At 37.0% G+C, this 19069-nt stretch overlaps 1 protein-coding gene across 1 annotated transcript in view; it reads right to left on the bottom strand.

Annotated features, from left to right (window-relative positions):
• Positions 1–290: 290 nt before the first annotated feature.
• LOC126821483 (testis-specific serine/threonine-protein kinase 1) overlaps positions 291–19069 on the bottom strand; it is a 33224-nt gene continuing 14445 nt past the window's right edge. Inside the window, exons 4-6 of the mRNA XM_050549925.1 lie at positions 13716–13923; positions 11607–11757; positions 291–298 (exon numbers count right to left, since the gene is read on the bottom strand). Of these exons, the coding sequence (XP_050405882.1) occupies positions 291–298; positions 11607–11757; positions 13716–13923 (367 nt within the window). The remainder of the gene's footprint in view (positions 299–11606; positions 11758–13715; positions 13924–19069) is intronic.

Below are 19069 nucleotides of genomic sequence, written 5' to 3'. Positions count from 1 at the left end.
TGGTCCCGGAATCACCTGTACCAGCTGCCACCCCATACCTATCCTCTAGCCTACATTGTAAATACCCCGGCACCCACTGGACCGTGTTTATATGTGAAAGACCTGGACACTTGTATTTTTTCGATTCTTACGGATGCCCACCCGAGACCTATGGACAAGCCTTTGCCGATTTCAGTCAACGTGACGGACCCACTACCCATTAACCCCAATGGTTACAGAGTTTAACCAGTTTTGTGGGTGGACAAACGTGTTGTTCTTTTTCAAAACTGTAAATACGTTCAGTTATTGTTCTATTGTTCTATAATTAAAAATGTTATTAAAATTGTTATTAAAATGTTATTAAAATGTCTTTTTCGTGAACGCGTGCTGGGGAACTCACCAGAAAGGGCGAGGGAACCCCCCTGAACAAGTCCCGAGAAAGGGCGAGGGCACCCCGAGAAAATGCAAGAGAAAACGAGCAAATTTAACTCTCGAGAAAGGAACCCCAATCAAAGAAAAGGGGAGGGAATCCCCGAGAAAGGGCGAGAAAACACGAGAAAATGATCGTTGCTAAGGATGATATCATACATGACTTCATCATGGGAAATGATGTCATTACCGGAAGTGACCGTTGCTAAGTAGGACCGGACGTGACCTGCACATACACAACACCGGTGCTAGGGCTTATGCGCATGCGCGCCATCGTCCCTATACCGCCGCCCCCACTACTAATGTGTTTTGGAGACATTCTGTAGATATACATGATTAAAATCTGTATTTTTGAGGTTCAAGCCTGCATGTCAAAAAACAAGGAGAAAGAGCTTTTTTTAAATTTTATTTGAATCCACTGCCCAGACATCCTCATTTATGATATCTTTAGTTCGTTATACAAAACTGATTTAATCAAATGTGTTTTGGAGACATTCTGTAGATATACATCCATCAAATCTTCTATTTTGAGATTCGATTCTGAATATCGAAAAACGAGTAGCTTGTTTTTCAAGATTGGCCAATATAAAAAAACAAGGAGAAAGAGGTTTTTTTTATGTGAATCCATTGCTCAGGTATCCGCATTTTTGATATCTTTAGTTCGTTTTAGAATACGTATTTAATCAAATATGTTTTGGAGTCATTCTGTAGATGTACTTCCATTAAATCTGCTTTGTTGAGATTCACGTTTGAATACCGAAAAACGAGCTACTCGTTTTTCGACATTCGGCAATATCAATAAACAAGGAGAAAGAGCTTTTTTTTTTATGTGAATCCACTGCTCAGGCATCATCATTTATGATATCTTTAGTTCGTTTTAGAACACTGATTGAATCAAATGTGTTTTGGAGAAATTCTGTAGATATACATGATTAAAACATATAATTGTGAGATTCGCCTATATCAAAAAACAAAGGAGAAAGAGCAGTTTTTTTTTATGTGAATCCACTGCTCAGGCATCCTCATTTATGATATCTTTAGTTTGTTTTACAAAACTGATTTAATCAAATCTGTTTTGGAGACATTCTGTAGATATACATCCATCAAATCTGCTTTTTTGAGATTCAAGCCTGATTATCAAAAAAACAAGTGGCTCGTTTTTCGACATTCGCCAATATAAAAAAAACAAGTAGAAAGGGCAGTTGTTTTTGACTCCACTGCTCAGGCATCATCATTTATGATACCTTTAGTTCGCTTTACAAAACTGATTTAATCATTTAATGTGTTTTGGAGACATTCTGTAGATGTACTTCCATTAAATCTGTATTTTTGAGATTCAAGCCTGAAAATCGAAAGATAGGTTGCCAGCCAACGAAACATATGCCCACAGCAGCTATATCGTCCGGACAGTCAACAAGAGTTGTCGCATATTTTTACCTTTTTTCGGTAATGATACATTTATAATACATTAAAATCTGACTAAGAGTAAGTAATTATCAGAAAACCATTAGAATTTGTTTGATTTTTATAAAGTTCTGACCCATGCTAACGTTTAGTATACAAAACTTTTAACATCATGGATTTAGCTGTTTAAGTCATAAAGATTCATTGAAAATCAATATACTTGTTCGTCTCAAGACCTTAAACTCTGTGTATCAATCTGAAGTCAATCGGGTGATAACTTTAGCCTCTAAATCGTCACAAGATTTTTCAAAGTGATCAAGGGCCATAACTTTGGCAGTAATTATCCGAAATCGTTGAAAATCAAAATGATTCTTCGTCTCATGACCTCAAACACTGCGTATAAATTTAAAGTCAATCGAATATTAACTTTAGCCTATAGAGCGTCCACAAGCAATTGGGGACGCCAGACGGACGGACGGACGGACGGGGGCGACAACAATATACGAGGTGGGTAGAGAACATGCTAAAAAGAAAGTGATTTTTCCTACAAAAAAGGGCCATAAATCAGGAAATTGCAATTCGATATGCGCAACGGTGATATAATAATACGGTTTTTTAAATCGGATAAAAATCATGACCTCTATAGTGTCCACAAGCCAAAAACGTGATTTTTCGTGCAATCAGGGGCCATAATTCAGGAAGTTACGGTCCGATATGCGCAAATATCGAAAGGAACCGAGATTTTTGGGTTATAAACGAAATTCAAACTCAGTCTTCCTTAGGGTGTAACGGTGATATAATAATACGGTTTTTTAAATCGGATAAAAATTATGACCTCTATGGGGTCCACAAGCTAAAAACGCAATTTTTCGTACAATCAGGGGCCATAATTCAGGAAGTTAGAGTCCGATATGCGCGAATATCAAAAAGCAACCGAGATCTATGGTTATAAACTTACATTTCAAGTTTCAGCAAAATCGGATAAAAATTGTGACCTCTATAGGGTCCACAACCTTCATATACCATATTTTTACGCTATTTGAAAACGAACGGCGGCCATTTTATCTGTCAATTTTAGGCCAATTTTCACGAAATTCGAACTCAGTCGTCCTTAGGGTGTAACGGTGATATAATAATACGTTTTTTTTTAAATCGGATAAAAATTGGGACCTCTATAGGGTCCACAAGCTAAAAACGCAATTTTTCGTACAATCAGGGGCCATAATTCAGGAAGTTAGAGTCCGATATGCGCGAATATCGAAAGGAACCGTGATCTTTGGGTTATAAACTTACATTTAAAGTTTCAACAAAATCGGATAAAAATTGTGACCGCTATAGAGTCCACAACCTTGATATATCATATTTTTTGGCTATTTGAGAACTAACGGCGGCCATTTTGTCTGTCAATTTTGGGCCGATTTTCACGAAATTCGAACTCAGTCAATCCTTAGGGTATAACGGTGATATAATAATACGTATTTTTTTTTAAATCGGATAAAAATTATGACCTCTATAGGATCCACAAGCTAAAAACGCAATTTTTCATACAATCAGGGGCCATAATTCAGGAAGTTAGAGTCCGATATGCGCGAATATCGAAAGGAACCGAGATCTTGGGGTTCTAAACTTACATTTAAAGTTTCAACAAAATCGGATAAAAATTGTGACCTCTATAGGGTCCACAACCTTGATATATCATATTTTTACGCTATTTGAGAACGAACGGCGGCCATTTTGTCTGGCAATTTTGGGCCGATTTTCACGAAATTCGAACGCAGCTGTCCTTAGGGTGTAACGGTGATATAATAATACGGTTTTTTAAATCGGATAAAAATTATGACCTCTATAGGACCCACAAGCTAAAAACGCGATTTTTCGTACAATCAGGGGCCATAATTCAGGAAGTTACGGTCCGATATGCGCGAATATCGAAATGAACCGAGATCTTTAGGTTATAAACCTACATTTAAAGTTTCAACAAAATTGGATAAAAATTGTGACCTCTAGGGTCCACAAGCTAAAAACGTGATTTTTCGTACAAACAGGGGCCATAATCCAGGAAGTTTCGATCCGATACATGCCAATATCGAAAGCAGTCGAGATCTTTTGGAGATAAACCTATATTTCAAGTTTCGTCAAAATCGGATAAGAATTGTGACCTGTAGAGTGTCCACATGAAAATGTGGGCGTATAAAAACGAGTAGCTCGTTTTTCGAGATTCGCCAATATCAAAAAAAACAAGGAGAAAGAGCTTTTTTTTTATGTTACTCCACTGCTCAGGCATCTTCATTTATGATAACTTTAGTTTGTTTTAGAATACTTATTTAATCAAATGTGTTTTGGAGACATTATGTAGATATACATGATTAAAATCTGTATTTTTGAGATTCAAGTTTGAATATCGAAAACAAGTAGCTCGTTTTTCGAGATTCGCCAATATCAAAAAACAAGGAGAAAGAGCAGTTTTATGTAAATCCACTGCTCAGACATCTCTTTTACGATATATTTATTTCAGTTTAGAACACTGATTTAATCAAATGTGTTTTGGAGACATTCTGTAGATATACATGATTAAAATCTATATTTTTGAGATTCAAGTCGGAATATCGAAAAACGAGTAGTTTTCTAGATTAGCCAATATCAAAAAACTAGAAGAAAGAGCTTTTTTTATGTGAAGCCACTGCTCAGGCATCCTCATTTATGATATTTTCAGTTCGTTTTAGAATACTTATTTAATCAAATGTGTTTTGGAAACATTCTGTAGATATACATCCATTATATATACTTTTTCGAGATTCAAGTTTGAATATCGAAAACATTCGCCAATATCAGAAAAAAAGGAGAAAGAACTTTTTTTTTATGTGAATCCACTGCTCAGGCATCTTCATCATTATAACTTTAGTTCGTTTTAGAATACTTATTTAATCAAATGTGTTTTGGGGACATTCTGTAGATGTACATGATTAAAATCTGTATTTTTGAGATTCAAGCCTGAATATCGAAAAACGAGCAGCTCGTTATTCGAGATTCGCCAATATAAAAAAAAGGAGAAAGAGAAGTTTTTATGTGAATCCATTGCTCAGGCATCCTCTTTTACGATATAATTAGTTCGGTTTAGAACACTGATTTAATCAAATGTGTTTTGGAGACATTCTGTATATATACATAATTAAAGTCTGTATTTTTGAGTTTCAAGTCTGAATATCGAAAAACTCGTTTTTCGATTTTCACCAATATCAAAAAACAAGGAGAAAGAGCAGTTTTTATGTGAATCCACTGCTCAAGCATCCTCTTTTACGATGTATTTAGTTCGGTTTAGAATACTTATTTAATCAAATGTGTATTTTTAATCTGTATTTTTTAGATTCAAGCCTGAATATCGAAATACGGAGAAAGACATTTTTTTTATGTGAATCGAATACTCAGGCATCCTCATTTATAATATCTTTAGTTCGTTTTACCAAACGTATTTAATCAAATGTTTTTTGGAAACCTTCTGTAGATATACATCTATCAAATCTGCTTTTTTGAACTTCAAGTTTGAATGTCGAAAAACGCGCCAATATAAAAAATAAAAAAAAACCAAGGAGAAAGTGTTTTTGTTATGTGAATCCACTGCTCAGACATCCTAATTTATGATATCTTTAGTTCGTTTTAGAATACTTATTTAATCAAATATATTTTAGAAACATTCTGTAGATAATACATCCATCAAATCTGCTTTTTTGAGATTCAAGTTTGAATATCGAAAAACGAGTGCTCGTTTTTCGACATTCGCCAATATCGAAAAACAAGCTATTTATTTTTCATTATTCGCCAATATCGAAAAATGTGTAGTTCATTTTTCGATATTCACCAATATCGAAAAACGAAAATCGAGCTAACTTCACACTGCCGTTCGATATGTCGCTTTAATAAATCAGTAATTGTTCTTCCATAAGTATGTATTGATTCGTTTAAACGAAATAATTGATTCGTTTAAACGAAATAATTGATTCGTTTAAACGAAATAATTGATTCGTTTAAACGAAATAATTGATTCGTTTAAACGAAATAATTGATTCGTTTAAACGAAATGATTATTTCGATTAATGGAATTAATCATTTCGTTTAAACGAATCAATTATTTCGTTTAATGGAATTAATCGATTTACGATTTAACACGTCGACTAATGACCCGAATGCTCCAAACGCCGAATTTGTAGAAAAAAAAAATATGTTAGAAAAACAATCGTGGTCTCTATCGTTATCGATATGTGGTCGGGCTGGAGGCGGTAACCTAGGAACTGCGACACAAATTAGATTATTTTGGGATTAACACATGGCTCAATTTTATTCCATTGATTTGCTTGTGTGTATGGTATTTAGGAGTGGGAGGGAACTGGTGGACCCGGAGAGAATCCACGAAGTTGGACAAGCTACCCTGTTCCTTGTCACGTAGAAGCAGTCAATTGAAACAACGCCACTTGACTCAATGATCACCCGATTAGATTTTATTACATACTTCGAGAAGGTATTTGTTGAGTAATAAAACCTTCTAGTAGTTTATCGAGGGCTGGCCGTCCTTACCGCATGGTACAAATATTATCACCACTAGAAGCAACAACTTCCAGAACAAGCCAGAACTCATACCAAAATGGCCGCTTTATACAAATGAGTATTTAGGGGAATACTAACCCGAACCCTAACCCTTACCCTTTTAAGAGAAGTAAAAACTAAATTAGACCCAAGTTCAGGCTTTTAAAACGGGTTAGGGTTCGGGTTAGTTATCCCCAAAATTCTCATTTATATAAAGCGGCCATTTTGGACTCCGGAAGCACCCGAACCTCGATAAACTACTAGAAGGTTTTATTTGTACCGTGCGGTAAGGACGGCCAGCCCTCGATAAACAAATTTCATCAAAATCAGATGACAATTGTGACCTCCAAAGGGTCCACAACCCTGATACACAATACTTTAACACTATTTGCGAACGTGGGGCGCCCATTTTGTCCTTCAGTTTCGGTCCGATTTTTACGAAATTTAAACTCAACCATCCTTAGCGTGTAACGGTGATATATTGAAACGTTTTTTTAAATCAGATAAAAATTGTGACCTCTATGGGGGTCCACAAGCTAAAAAGGCGATTTTTCATACAATCAGGGGCCATAATTCAGGAAGTTATGCTTTGATATGCGTGAATATCGAAAGTAACCGAGATCTGTGGGTTATAAACATGCATTTCAAGTTTCATCAAAATCAGATGAAAATTGTGACATCCAGAGGGTCCACAGCCCTGATACGCAATATTTTGACACTCTTTGCGAACGAGGGGCGGTCATTTTGACCGTCAGTTCCGTTCCCATTTTTACGAAATTCGAGCTCAACCATCCATAGGGTGTAATGGTGATATATTCACACGGTTTCTTTAAATCGGATAAAAATTGTGACCTCTATTCGGTTCACAAGCTAAAAACGAGATTTTTCGTACAATCAGGGGCCATAATTCAAGAAGTTATGGTCCGATATGCGCGAATATCGACAGGAACCGAGATCTGTTGGTCATAAACATACATTCCAAGTTTAAACCAAATCGGAAAAAAATTCTGACCTCTACAGTGTTCACAAGCTAAAAACGCGATTTTTCGTTCAATCAGGGGCCATAATCCATGAATTTACGGTCCGATACATGCCAATATCGAAATGAAACTAGATCTTGGGGAGATAAACCTATATTTCAAGTTTCGTTGAAATCGGATAAGAATTGTGACCTGTAGAGTGTCAGGGGCGACGAAAATATACGTCCACATGAAAATGTGGGCGTATAAAAACCAGATGAGCTTTCTTTGCAGCTCTCCGCCCTGCATCATGAAAATGTGGGCGTATAAAAACCAGATGAGCTTTCTTTGCAGCCCTCCGCCCTGCATCATTGACAAAAAACAAATGAACTTTCTCGGCCAACACCGGGAGCGACCCCGCGACCTCCAAGCTAGTGAGGTAGCGTCTTAGTCTTACCTAGATAAGCTTGTGAACCCAATGTTTAATACCCCAAAACATATGTTAAAAACTATTGCTTCTATCGGGTTCACATGTTTTTCGTAATGGGAATAAGGTTTGGGGATTGGGTCTCATTAACCCCAATGCTTCACACCAATATATGAAGAAAAGAACTGATTTAAAGTGTATCCTCATTCGTGTTCAGGTTTTCAGAATAGGGGGAGATGGAACCCCGGGACTCGATTCATTCCTTTATGTCACCAATGCTTCATAGAGTCCCCACTCCTCACATGGTCCCCATTACGAAAACCTTGTGAACACGAGGTCTGTCAATGAATCAAGTGGCGTTATTTCAATTGGCGGCTTCTCTCCGGGTCCACCTGTTTCCTACCACTGCTAAATATCCCTACGCGCAAGAAAATTATTGAAATAAAATTGAACCATATGTTAATCCCAAAATAACCTAGTTTGTTTCGCAGTTCCAAGGTTACTGCCTCAAGCCCGACCGCATATCGATAACCATAGAGATTACGATTGTTTTTTTAACATATTTTTTTTCTTCAAATTCGGTGTTTGGAGCATTCGGGTCATTAGTCGACGTGTTAAATCGGTGTATTCCCACGAAGGCGCAGTTACAGAGCGTGACCAAAATTAATCCTTCCCACGAAGGCGCAGATATCGACTTGTCGGCTTTCGTGTGAAGAGAGGCATGTTGCTATTAGGACCCAATTAACGGTGTTAAAGATTTTATGAATTTATGTTCACTCTGAATTTTATTCACCAATTGGCAACTAATGATTAAAATGATCAAATTATCCAAGTATTCAATATGAATCTTAATTGGGAGACGAACACAGAATGTAGGTCTACAAGTGCAATGTATAGAGAAGATGAAGAAATACAGAATGTGGTACGGAGGTTTGCAGCTCTACCGTTGGTACCAGTAGGAAGGGTAGGTGTATTATATTATGTCTTGCTGTATTGACCTTCGACTTCTCGGGGGTTAATTTGCAACTCATCAGTGGGACTACTACGACACAGAGGAGCACGGAACGAACAAGACTCTGGAAGGATGGCATGCAAGATTCAAGAAGCTACTTGAAAAAGCCCATCCGAATGTTTTTGAAATGATCACATTTTTACAACAAGAACAAAATATTAATGAGATTAGAACCGTTTAGTATGCTGGGGGACAGGAACCATTAAGGGGGAGATATAAATATGCCAACTCCAGGAATTAAATGGAAGACACGAGGAAGAGGAATTGACTTTAGTCGATTATTTAGACAGGGTGTCTTATTTGGCGAAATTAAATTAATTTTTGTTATAGTGTAGTTATGTTTTTATTTCTTATGCCAAAAATGATGCTAAAATGTTGGTTAATTAGTTACATTGGGGATCATGAAAGTGTACATTCTTATCATAACAATCTACAACACCACTGTTACGTTTTTAATCCATTTTAATCCCTAGGAGCTGGATTCCCACAAAGTCGTCGAAAACGACCTAGTTTAATCCGTTACGGTCAATAACTGCGCCTTCGTGGGAATAAACCGTTAAATCGTAAATCGATTAATTCATTATTTCGTTTAAACGAATTAATTATTTCGTTAAAACGAATTAATATTTAGTTAAAACGAATTAATTATTTCGTTATTAATTCGTTTTAACTAAAAAATAATTTTAATTATTTCGTTGTAACGAAATATTTATTTCGTTATAACGAAATAACTAATTCGTTTAATCAAACTAATTAATTCGTTTAATCAAACTAATTAATTCGATTAAACAAATGAATATTTCGTTAAACGAATGAATATTACATTTTTAGACCAACCAAAGTAATCTTCGTAGAGTTTTAAAAATATCGACTCTTGAAATGACTGTGTAATTCTTTCGATCCCGAAATGGGGGCTTTTGTGATACATTACTGCGTACACACAAAAACCCCCCAAAACATATTCGTATTCAGGAAAATAACAGTCGAAATCAATATCTTTTCCGCACAAAGTCAGACAATTTTAATTTTAGACCGTTCTTATTCCAAGAGATAATTTTGATAAATGCATTTGTTTTGACAAATGTTATTTGCCAATTTGGTTTAAGTTGACAAAGTGTCTTGTAGTTTGCTATTTATTATTTTCATCCAATGTAATAATTTCGTTTGTTGCAAGGTCAAATGTGAACACCTTCTGACCAATGATCAGTTTATCGTATTTCAGATAAGCTGTCACTGAGTCGTTGTTTTCCTTCGCTTCGATGAGTTTGGGAATAAGCGCCTTTCTTATATTTCGTATTTGTGGTGTGAAATCTTCGGTTACTTTTAGGCCACTGTTAACTGTTCTTTCTGGCTTGCTTCAATATCGAAAAGAACCGAGATCTTTTGGATATGAATATATATTTCAAGTGTCATCAAAATCGGATAAAAATTGTGACCTTTAGAGGGTCCACAAACTTGGTATTACATGACTTTACACTGCATAGTTTCGGTCCGATTTTCATTAAATTCGAACTCAACAGTAATTATGTTGTAACGGTTATATATATAATATGTACGGTTTTTGAAATTAAAATTTGTGACCTCTAGTGGGGCCATAAGCGAAAAACGCGATTTTTCGTATAGCAAGGGGCTATAATCCAGGATGTTATAGTGAAATATACAGTCCTATATTTGAAGTTTCTTCAAAATCAGATAAAAATTGTGGCCCATAGACTACCCACAAGCAAAATGTGGACGGACGAACAGGAGCGATAACATAATACATCCACATGATGAGGGGGTGGGGCGTAATGACATACTCCTCGCAGTGTTTCGTTTGATTAGAGCTAATCCCACTTAACACTGCTGTAATGGAAGCAAATTTCTGTTCCAAATTATGACTGGTCAATAGTCCAATTAACAACCAATAACAAATTGCCTGCTAATATCATTCGGCTTTAAACAGGGCTCCAAATTGGACCAAATATGTTTACATAACGTTACGTCATGACTCACGAAATAATTTATAATTATAACGCCCAATTAACCAGTGCACAGCAGAATATTGCAGAAAAACTAATTGCGTGACAAACGAGGCTACTACAATGCTACAATTATAAACAATACTATTTAATACTGTTTGGAGACGAACAATACTTTGACCGTTTTTAATACCTTAAATCACTGTCCAAAGTTTTAGGGAAGACCCCAGATAAAACGAAGGGCTGTCATGTTGCTGTGCTTAGGAGAGATTTGATTGAACGGAATAAAAGACTCACTCCCCCAAAAGCTCAAGTATCAGCAGAAGCCAATCTATATAGCAATGGCCAGGGAGGCATTTCTCGGGCTATTGCTTCAGGAATATGTGAAATGTGGGCGTATAAAAAGTGTATTGTGTTTGGGTAGGCCGTTTTGCTTTACTGGGGCGTGGAATAACTTTTAATACTATATAAATTAAAATAAACAAATTGGTTAGCTATATTTAGTTATATAATAAATTAGTTAGCTATTTTAAGTTGATCTATTGGGGAGTTAGCATCTTCGACATCTGGGGAAGCGGCACGCCCATCTAACTGTTCTGCTCTAGCAGGATCAGTTCCCTTTTCTCTGGATAATCCCCAGCTTCCACCAGATCTCGTAGCAGATTCGTCTTTATTCTTACCTTGGTCGGCTATCACCCTTTCTTCTGGAGTAAGATGAAGGTCAGTGATAATTCGTGATCTGTTTTCGCGATTTGTCATTGGATGGCACGCTGATGAAGGAACTAGTTCGTTAGATTTTGAATGAGGTGCATCAATTCTTAGCCATATATGTGTCAAAATTGCTGGAATTTGCAAACGTTTTTTTACATTGACTTCTAGAATTTTGTGAATCAAATCTTTACATTCATGTGAAATTTTCTTTGATTTTGAAAACCCGACCTTCCTCTCGAGCTGATCTCTTATCATTCGTTTTATATTGGAATCGTCATACGGCATGGATGCACACACCTGAAAAATACACTGTCCTTCTCATTTTCCGTATCCAAAAAATTTTAAACAATTATACATGAAAAGAAGAAAGTCAATCATTTTAACATCATCCGATTTTATGTCAGTTGATGTGAATCTATATCAGTTTCAATTACAATAACGAAAATAAAAAGAACGTCCCAGGATGGACAACACGTGTAAGCATAAATATAAGAAGTGTAGCATCAATAATGTAAGAATGGTGCAAAACTCGAAAAGCTAAAGCCATAAATGGCTGACGATCGATAGGAATCTTACTCTTATACATGTAAGTAGTTGTGGAACCTATGGTAATTGAAGCCTCTGAAGGTTAAGTAACATAGTGGCATTTACGTTAAAATGAGACCGCTAGAAATGGTTGAAAATCAATAGACCTTTCCCTCGTATATGTATATAGCGGAACAAACAGTGAGTTTGTGGGATATTTATAGCAATAGCATCCTGTGTGTCTTCCTCATAATAACTATGTAATCTATACGTATTAAAAAATACCGAACGATTATAAATGGGCATACATGTATATATCATTCCATGAATACCACAAATTGTTGAAAATCCACTAGGATCTGAATATTTTAGCCTTTACTAAAGTGATAACAAGGTTTCATATCAAGGGGTATAGTTCTGGAAGTTAATGTCAAATATATATAATGAAACAAAATATACAATGAAACAAAATATACAATGACTTTTTTTGAAATGATAACCACGCAAAGCGGGAAAATACGCCCACACAACATCTTTGTCTCAACTGCAGCTTATCAGAAAGGAAAACTTGTCTGTTGAACAAATTTGATGACTCCGGAACTTGAAGTCATAGAATGCTTAATATCGATAGGGTTCATCCTCTCATGACCCGAATGGTTCCCACCAAATTTGAAAGAAATCCGTTAAATACTATAGTCTTTATCACGTTTCACAAGGTTTTCATCAAGGCGGTTGGGGGGGGGGGAGAGGGTATCTCAGAAATAAGCAGTAGAACTCTAAATATCATGACCACAATGCTTCACACCAAATATGAAAAGAATCCGTCGAAAACTGTAGCCTATATCGCATTCGCGAGGGTTTTTAGCAAAGGGCGGGCACCCCCAAAACTCTGAAAATCGATAGGGTTCGTAGTCTCATGAGCACAATGCTTCACGCCAAATTTGAAAAGAATCCGTCGAAAAGTGTAGCTTCTATCACGTTCACAAGCCAATTAATTGTTCACGGACCGACGGACAGCATGACGACATTATACGACCAAATGTTGGCTTAAAAAATTGGATAACAATTGAGTTAACAAGGCTTTATTTGAAAGACATAGCTCAGACAGGTAACACTACAAATTATTAAATAGCAGAACAATCCGATAACAAGCGGTTGCCCACATTTTGTAAATGGCAGACGGAGAACAAGAAAAGCCGATAGAGCTCATCCTTCCATGAACCCAATGCTTTACAACAAATTACCGACAGGGTTCGCCCTGTCGTGACCACAATCCGTCAAACCAAGTTTGAAAAAATAATCTGTTAAAAACAATAGGCTGTATCACGTACACAAGGCTGTCGTAAAAGGGGGCTTAACACGGGAACGGAAAGTTCGATGCGCACCAAAATCATTGGAGACCGTTTGATCCTGAACATAAATTTTAGGATGCACTTGAACACACAACAATTGTGGGCTGTAGAAGATCTACATGTACGTACATTTATTTCATAATTTGCGTAAAAGACGTAGGGCCATTACCGAAAATCGAACTACGAACACCGGGATCGAACGGGGATACTCACTGATTTACTGCCGGGCTGAACGCAATGATATACGATGACATACTATCGATGAAACTTAAGTTTCCATTTTCTATCGATAACTATCGATGTACATTTTCTCTTTTTTATCAGTACAATAACATACATAATAACACAATAGAACATTCTTGTATAAAAATAGTTTACCATGATATAAAGGATAACGCCCATACTCCAAACATCGTGTAGAGGTATATGGTAAGTTATGCCTTGCAAAATTTCTGGAGCTGCGTAAGCTGCACTACCACAAAAAGTTCTGCTCATATCTCCCGAGTCAAAGAATCGAGAGAATCCGAAATCGGAAAGTTTGATATTGTTTGAATTATCTAACAGTAAATTTTCACACTTCAAATCTCTGAAACACCAAAAAAAAAAATGGGGTTACATTTTCAAATTTTTATTGTTGCCTATGTAAACAATCACTCAATTCAAATTTTACTCAATCGTCAACCAGTCCTTTCGTTACATATAAACTGATTGTGGACTGGTCGTGGGTCATTTACCAGCAACTGTGAACAGAGATAATCCAGAACACAGATAGTGAAATCGTGTTGCGGTTTGACAAGTAGTTACATGGGTAGGTACTTATTTTATTTTTTTTATTCTAAGTAAACCAATGTTTGGTTGTGTAATACTGGAGAAATAAACTTTCTAATTTTGCCAATATAAACACTGGCTTCCATTATTCATGTTAGAATCAAATATTGCGCAGACATTACGCGCTGATTTTAATAGGGATATTAGAGGGGGGGGGGGCATATTGAAATTGAATTGTTGATATTAACTTTGGGTAATTGAGTTTTCAAGCCAATAAATATGGAGGGGTATTAGGTTCAAATGCGATCTGCAGTAGAAAGTAGAAAATCAAAAGCAAAAGAGAAAATTCTTATCCAACTTTTCAACTTTAAGTCGTCAGTATTCTACTTTCAGCAACAGAATGTTTACTTTCAATAATTAACTTTTGACATCAAATTTCAGCTTAAGATTTTTTACATGAGATTTTCTCCCGCAGATTTTCTCCGTGCATATTACGGAAATAAATTTGATACGCCCACATTTTGCAAGAGATGGATAGAGAACAAGCTCAAATAAAGTGATTTTTCGGACAATCAGGGGTCATAATTCAGGAAGTTACGGTCCAATACATGCCAGTACATACTTTTACACTATATTACTTACAGGGGGGTTGGGTGGCTGAATGGTTAGCACGTGATCGTTGTATCATATGGTCTGTCATTGAGTCAACTGGCGTGGTTTCGATTCCCCGGTTGTAGTACGTGGTGCGTGACAAGGAGTATGGTCGCCTGTCAAACCCCGTGGGTTTTCTCCGGGTTCTCCGGTTTCCTCCCATAGTTATAAAGACCCCTACGCGCAAGCGAATTATTGATATAAAATCGAACCATGTGTTAATCCTGAAATGATCTAGTTTGTGTCGAGTGGACGTTAAACTCCATTTCTCTCTCTTTCTATTTATTTACGTGGAGTGGCCATTTTGTCGGACAGTTTCGATCCGATGTTCACGAATTTCGAACTCAACCGTCTTTATGGTGTAACGGTGATATATTTAAAAGTGATTTTTAAAGTCAGATGAAGAAATGTGTCCTCTAGAGAGTCCACAACCTTGGTATTACATACTTTTACACTATTTGCGTACGAGGAGCGGGAAATTTGTCGGGTAGTTTTAGTTAAAAACTGATTTACCATTTTAATTTAGTCTGTCATGCACATGCTGCCAAAGGCTCAGTTTTAACCAGCGGTTGCCATGCAAGATACGCCCACATTTTGCAAGAGATGGATAGAGAACAAGCTTAAAACACAGCGAATTTTCGTACAATAAGGCGCTATAATACAGTAATACCGACAGGAACCGAGATCTTTGGGATATAAACATACATTTTAAGTTTCGTCAAAATCGGACAGAAATTGTGACCTCTGGAGGGTCCACAACCTTCGTATAAACACTTTTAAACTATTTGCGTACAAGGAGTGGCCATTTTGTCCGACACTTTCGTTTCGATTTTTCAAATTATGGTGTAACAGTGATATATTTAATCGGTTTTTGAAATCTGATAACAATTGTGACCTCTAGAGCGTCCACAAGCTAAAAATGTGATTTTTCTTACAATCAGAGGCCATAATCCAGGAAGATATGGTCCGATATGCGCGAATATCTACAGGAACCGAAATCTTTGGGATATAAAGATATATTCTAAGTTTCATCAAAATCGGAAAAAAAATTGTGACCTCTAGATGGTCCACAACCTTGGTATTATATACTTTTGCACTATTTGCATACGGGGAGGGGTCATTTTGTTGGTTAGTTTCCGTCCAATTTTCACAAAATTCGAAATCAACTTTCATTATTATTTATTATCATTATTATTACAGCATATTTATAGTGGCCCCTTTCACATCACGTGAGAATATAATCGTTAAACCAAAATTATGGACGTGTTAAAAGTCGTATACAGAATCAGTTAAAAGCTTGTTTAAATAAGTGTGTTTTAAGTTGGTTTTTTTAAAAAGAATATAGAGACGTATATCATCTTAAACTAGTAATGGAATAAAAATTGTGACCTTTAGAGGGAGAGGGTTCACAGGTCAAAAACACGATTTTTCGTCCAATTCAGGAAGTTACGGTCCGACATGCGCGAATATCGAAAGAAACCGAGATCTTTTGGAATATAAAATATATTTTATTTATCCAAATGGGATCAAAGTTGTGACCTTTAGGGGGGCCACAACCTTGGTATTACATAACATAGTTTTACACTATTTTCGTACGAGGAGCAGCCATTTTGTCGATTTTTCGTACAATCAGGGGTCCGATATGCGCGAATGTCGAAAGAAACCGAGATCTTTGGGATATAAACATATATTTTAAGTTTCATCAAAATCGGATAAAAACTGTGACCTCTAGAGGGCCCCAACGTTGGTATTACATACTTTTTACACTATTTGCGTACATTGAGCGACAATTTTGTCAGGCAGTTTCGGTCAGATTTTCACAAAGTAACGGTATGATATGCGGCAAGATCGTTCATAAAAATCGGAGTTAAAAACGTGTTTCTTCGTACAATCAGGGGCCATAATTCATGAAATCACAGTCAAATACATTCCAATACCGAAAGGAACCGAGATCTAAGGGATATAAACATATAGTTTAAGTTTAATTAAAATTGGCCAAAAATTGAGCAACTGCAGTGGATCATCTCACAGAATAGCATGAGCGAACAGACTGAAGCCTACGACAGAGTTTTAACAGACCTACTAAACGATCATGCCCCACTTCTAACCAAAACCATCGCCATGTGACCCAACACAAAATGGTACAATGATGAAATCCGTCAATCAAAAAGATTACGTCGTAAGGCAGAGAAGAAGTGGGCAAAATCAACGCTCTGCTCGATCAAACACCAATAACCTCATCGCAGCATCGGAAAAACAACACTTTCAACAACAGCTGAAGGACAACAAACGGAATACTAAAGCAATCTTCAAAATTACGAATAAACTTTTGCAGTCCATTCACTCATCCAACCTTCCGTCTGGCTAGACCACTGACATTTTCTAATTTCTTCGATAAAAAGGTATCTTCTATTAGAGATCAACTTGATAATGATCAACTAGGCTTTAACCAACCTGACGAAACAATTACTGGGCGCTTGCTTAATCACTTGAAACCTGTTTCTGAAGCTAAAATAAAGAAACTGATTTCTTCTTCGTCACCCAAATCCCGCTCCTTAGATCCTATTCCAACCTGGCTACTCAAGAAATGTTTAGATGATTTACTACGTATGATTACATCGATCGTCAATACATCACTATTAACATCAGAAGTCTCACCATCCCTAAAGGCTGTCTACACTAGTTAACCCACTTCTGAAAAACCAACACTTGACCCTAACATAGACATGTCTCCAATCTGCCATTTATTTCAAAATTGGTTGAAAAGGTTGTAGCTGAACAGTTGTGTCATCATCTAGAAGAAAATTGTCTAGGGGCTAAATTCCAGTCAGCCTATCGAAAATGTCACAGCACGTAATCCGTATTAGTGCGTATATACAATACTGTCGTTTCCTCTACTGACAACAACAGCACCATTGCCCTAGTCCTGTTGGATTTGAGCGCAGCGTTCGACACGATTGATCAGTCGATGGGTGCTATTCAAACGCCTATCATCCAGACTCGGTGCTAATGGTGCTGCACTAGACTGGTGCCAGTCCTATCTTACTGGTAGTAAGCAAGAGGTTATCGTTGACAGCATAAGAACTAAGCCAAAATGTCTTCGCTACGGCGTGCCTCAGGGATTAGTGCTCAGCCCACTGCTATTTCCTTCCTACACCACACCATTTGCCGACATAATGCGACGCCACGATCTTCACCACCACATGTACGGAGATGACACCCAACTCTATGTGGAGGTAGATGCAACAACAAAACCCTAAAGAAATTAGAGGCGCGCATAGAAGATATTCGTAACTGGATGAAGTCTAACTTCCTCAACCTCAATGATCACAAATGGGGGGGGGGGGCTATCTTTGCACATCTCTGTGCTCGCTGGTGATGTACAATAATCTTGGAGTGCTCTTGAATGAACATTTGAAATTGAAACGACATGTTTCTAGCATCTGCAAGAAAGCGAACTTCCATCTTTATAGGATCGGCAGAATCAGAATCATTTTGGACACTGATAGCACAAAATTGCTCACCAATGCCTTCGTGACTAGACTATTCAAATTCACTTCTTTACGGTTTACCATCATATCTCATCCACCAACTACAGTCTATTCAAAATAAAGCTGTCCGAATTATCACAAGAACCAACATTAGAGAACACATAACCCCAATCCGTGCAGATCTACACTGGCTACCTATAAATTATAGAATATGTTTCAAAATCGGCAATACTATATACCGGAATACACCGGAAAACAACCGGGAAACAACCGGAAAACACCATTTTATACTGAATACCGGAAAACACCGGAAAAACACTAAATACCGGAAAACATCCTAAATACCGGAAAACACCCTAAATTGGTAACCCGGAGCCTGGTCCTCTGTGTGCGGTTTTGGACCAAGTGAGCGCCGATGAAGGAAATCAAGGTCATTACGATGTTCGTTTTACAAATAGCCGCCCAACCCCTTCAGATCAAAGGATGCAAGTTCTTACACAGTGCAGCATAATTTGTGCAAAAGAAGACATCTCGAATATCGATTGTCGGAAAAAACATTTTCTCGGGGACATTTTTTTCCGAATACGCATTCGGTGTAAGTCTTCAGCCACCAGGAAGTGGTTAACATAGTAATGTTTTATTACAATAGTAGTACATGAAACAAATTGGTTGCCTGAGGTTCTCGGCTAGAGTCCTCTATTTCACAAACAAAAACAACAATTGCTTACTTGAAAATTTATCGATCAACCCTTTTCACAGACGTCCAGCTTACCACTTCCCGTAAATGCAGTAAGTTAGAATATGTAGTTTTCTCATGGACAA

Source organism: Patella vulgata, chromosome 5 (genome assembly GCF_932274485.2).
Source record: "Patella vulgata chromosome 5, xgPatVulg1.2, whole genome shotgun sequence".
Classification (NCBI taxonomy): domain Eukaryota; kingdom Metazoa; phylum Mollusca; class Gastropoda; family Patellidae; genus Patella; species Patella vulgata.
This window is presented reverse-complemented; position numbering and strand designations above follow the sequence as displayed.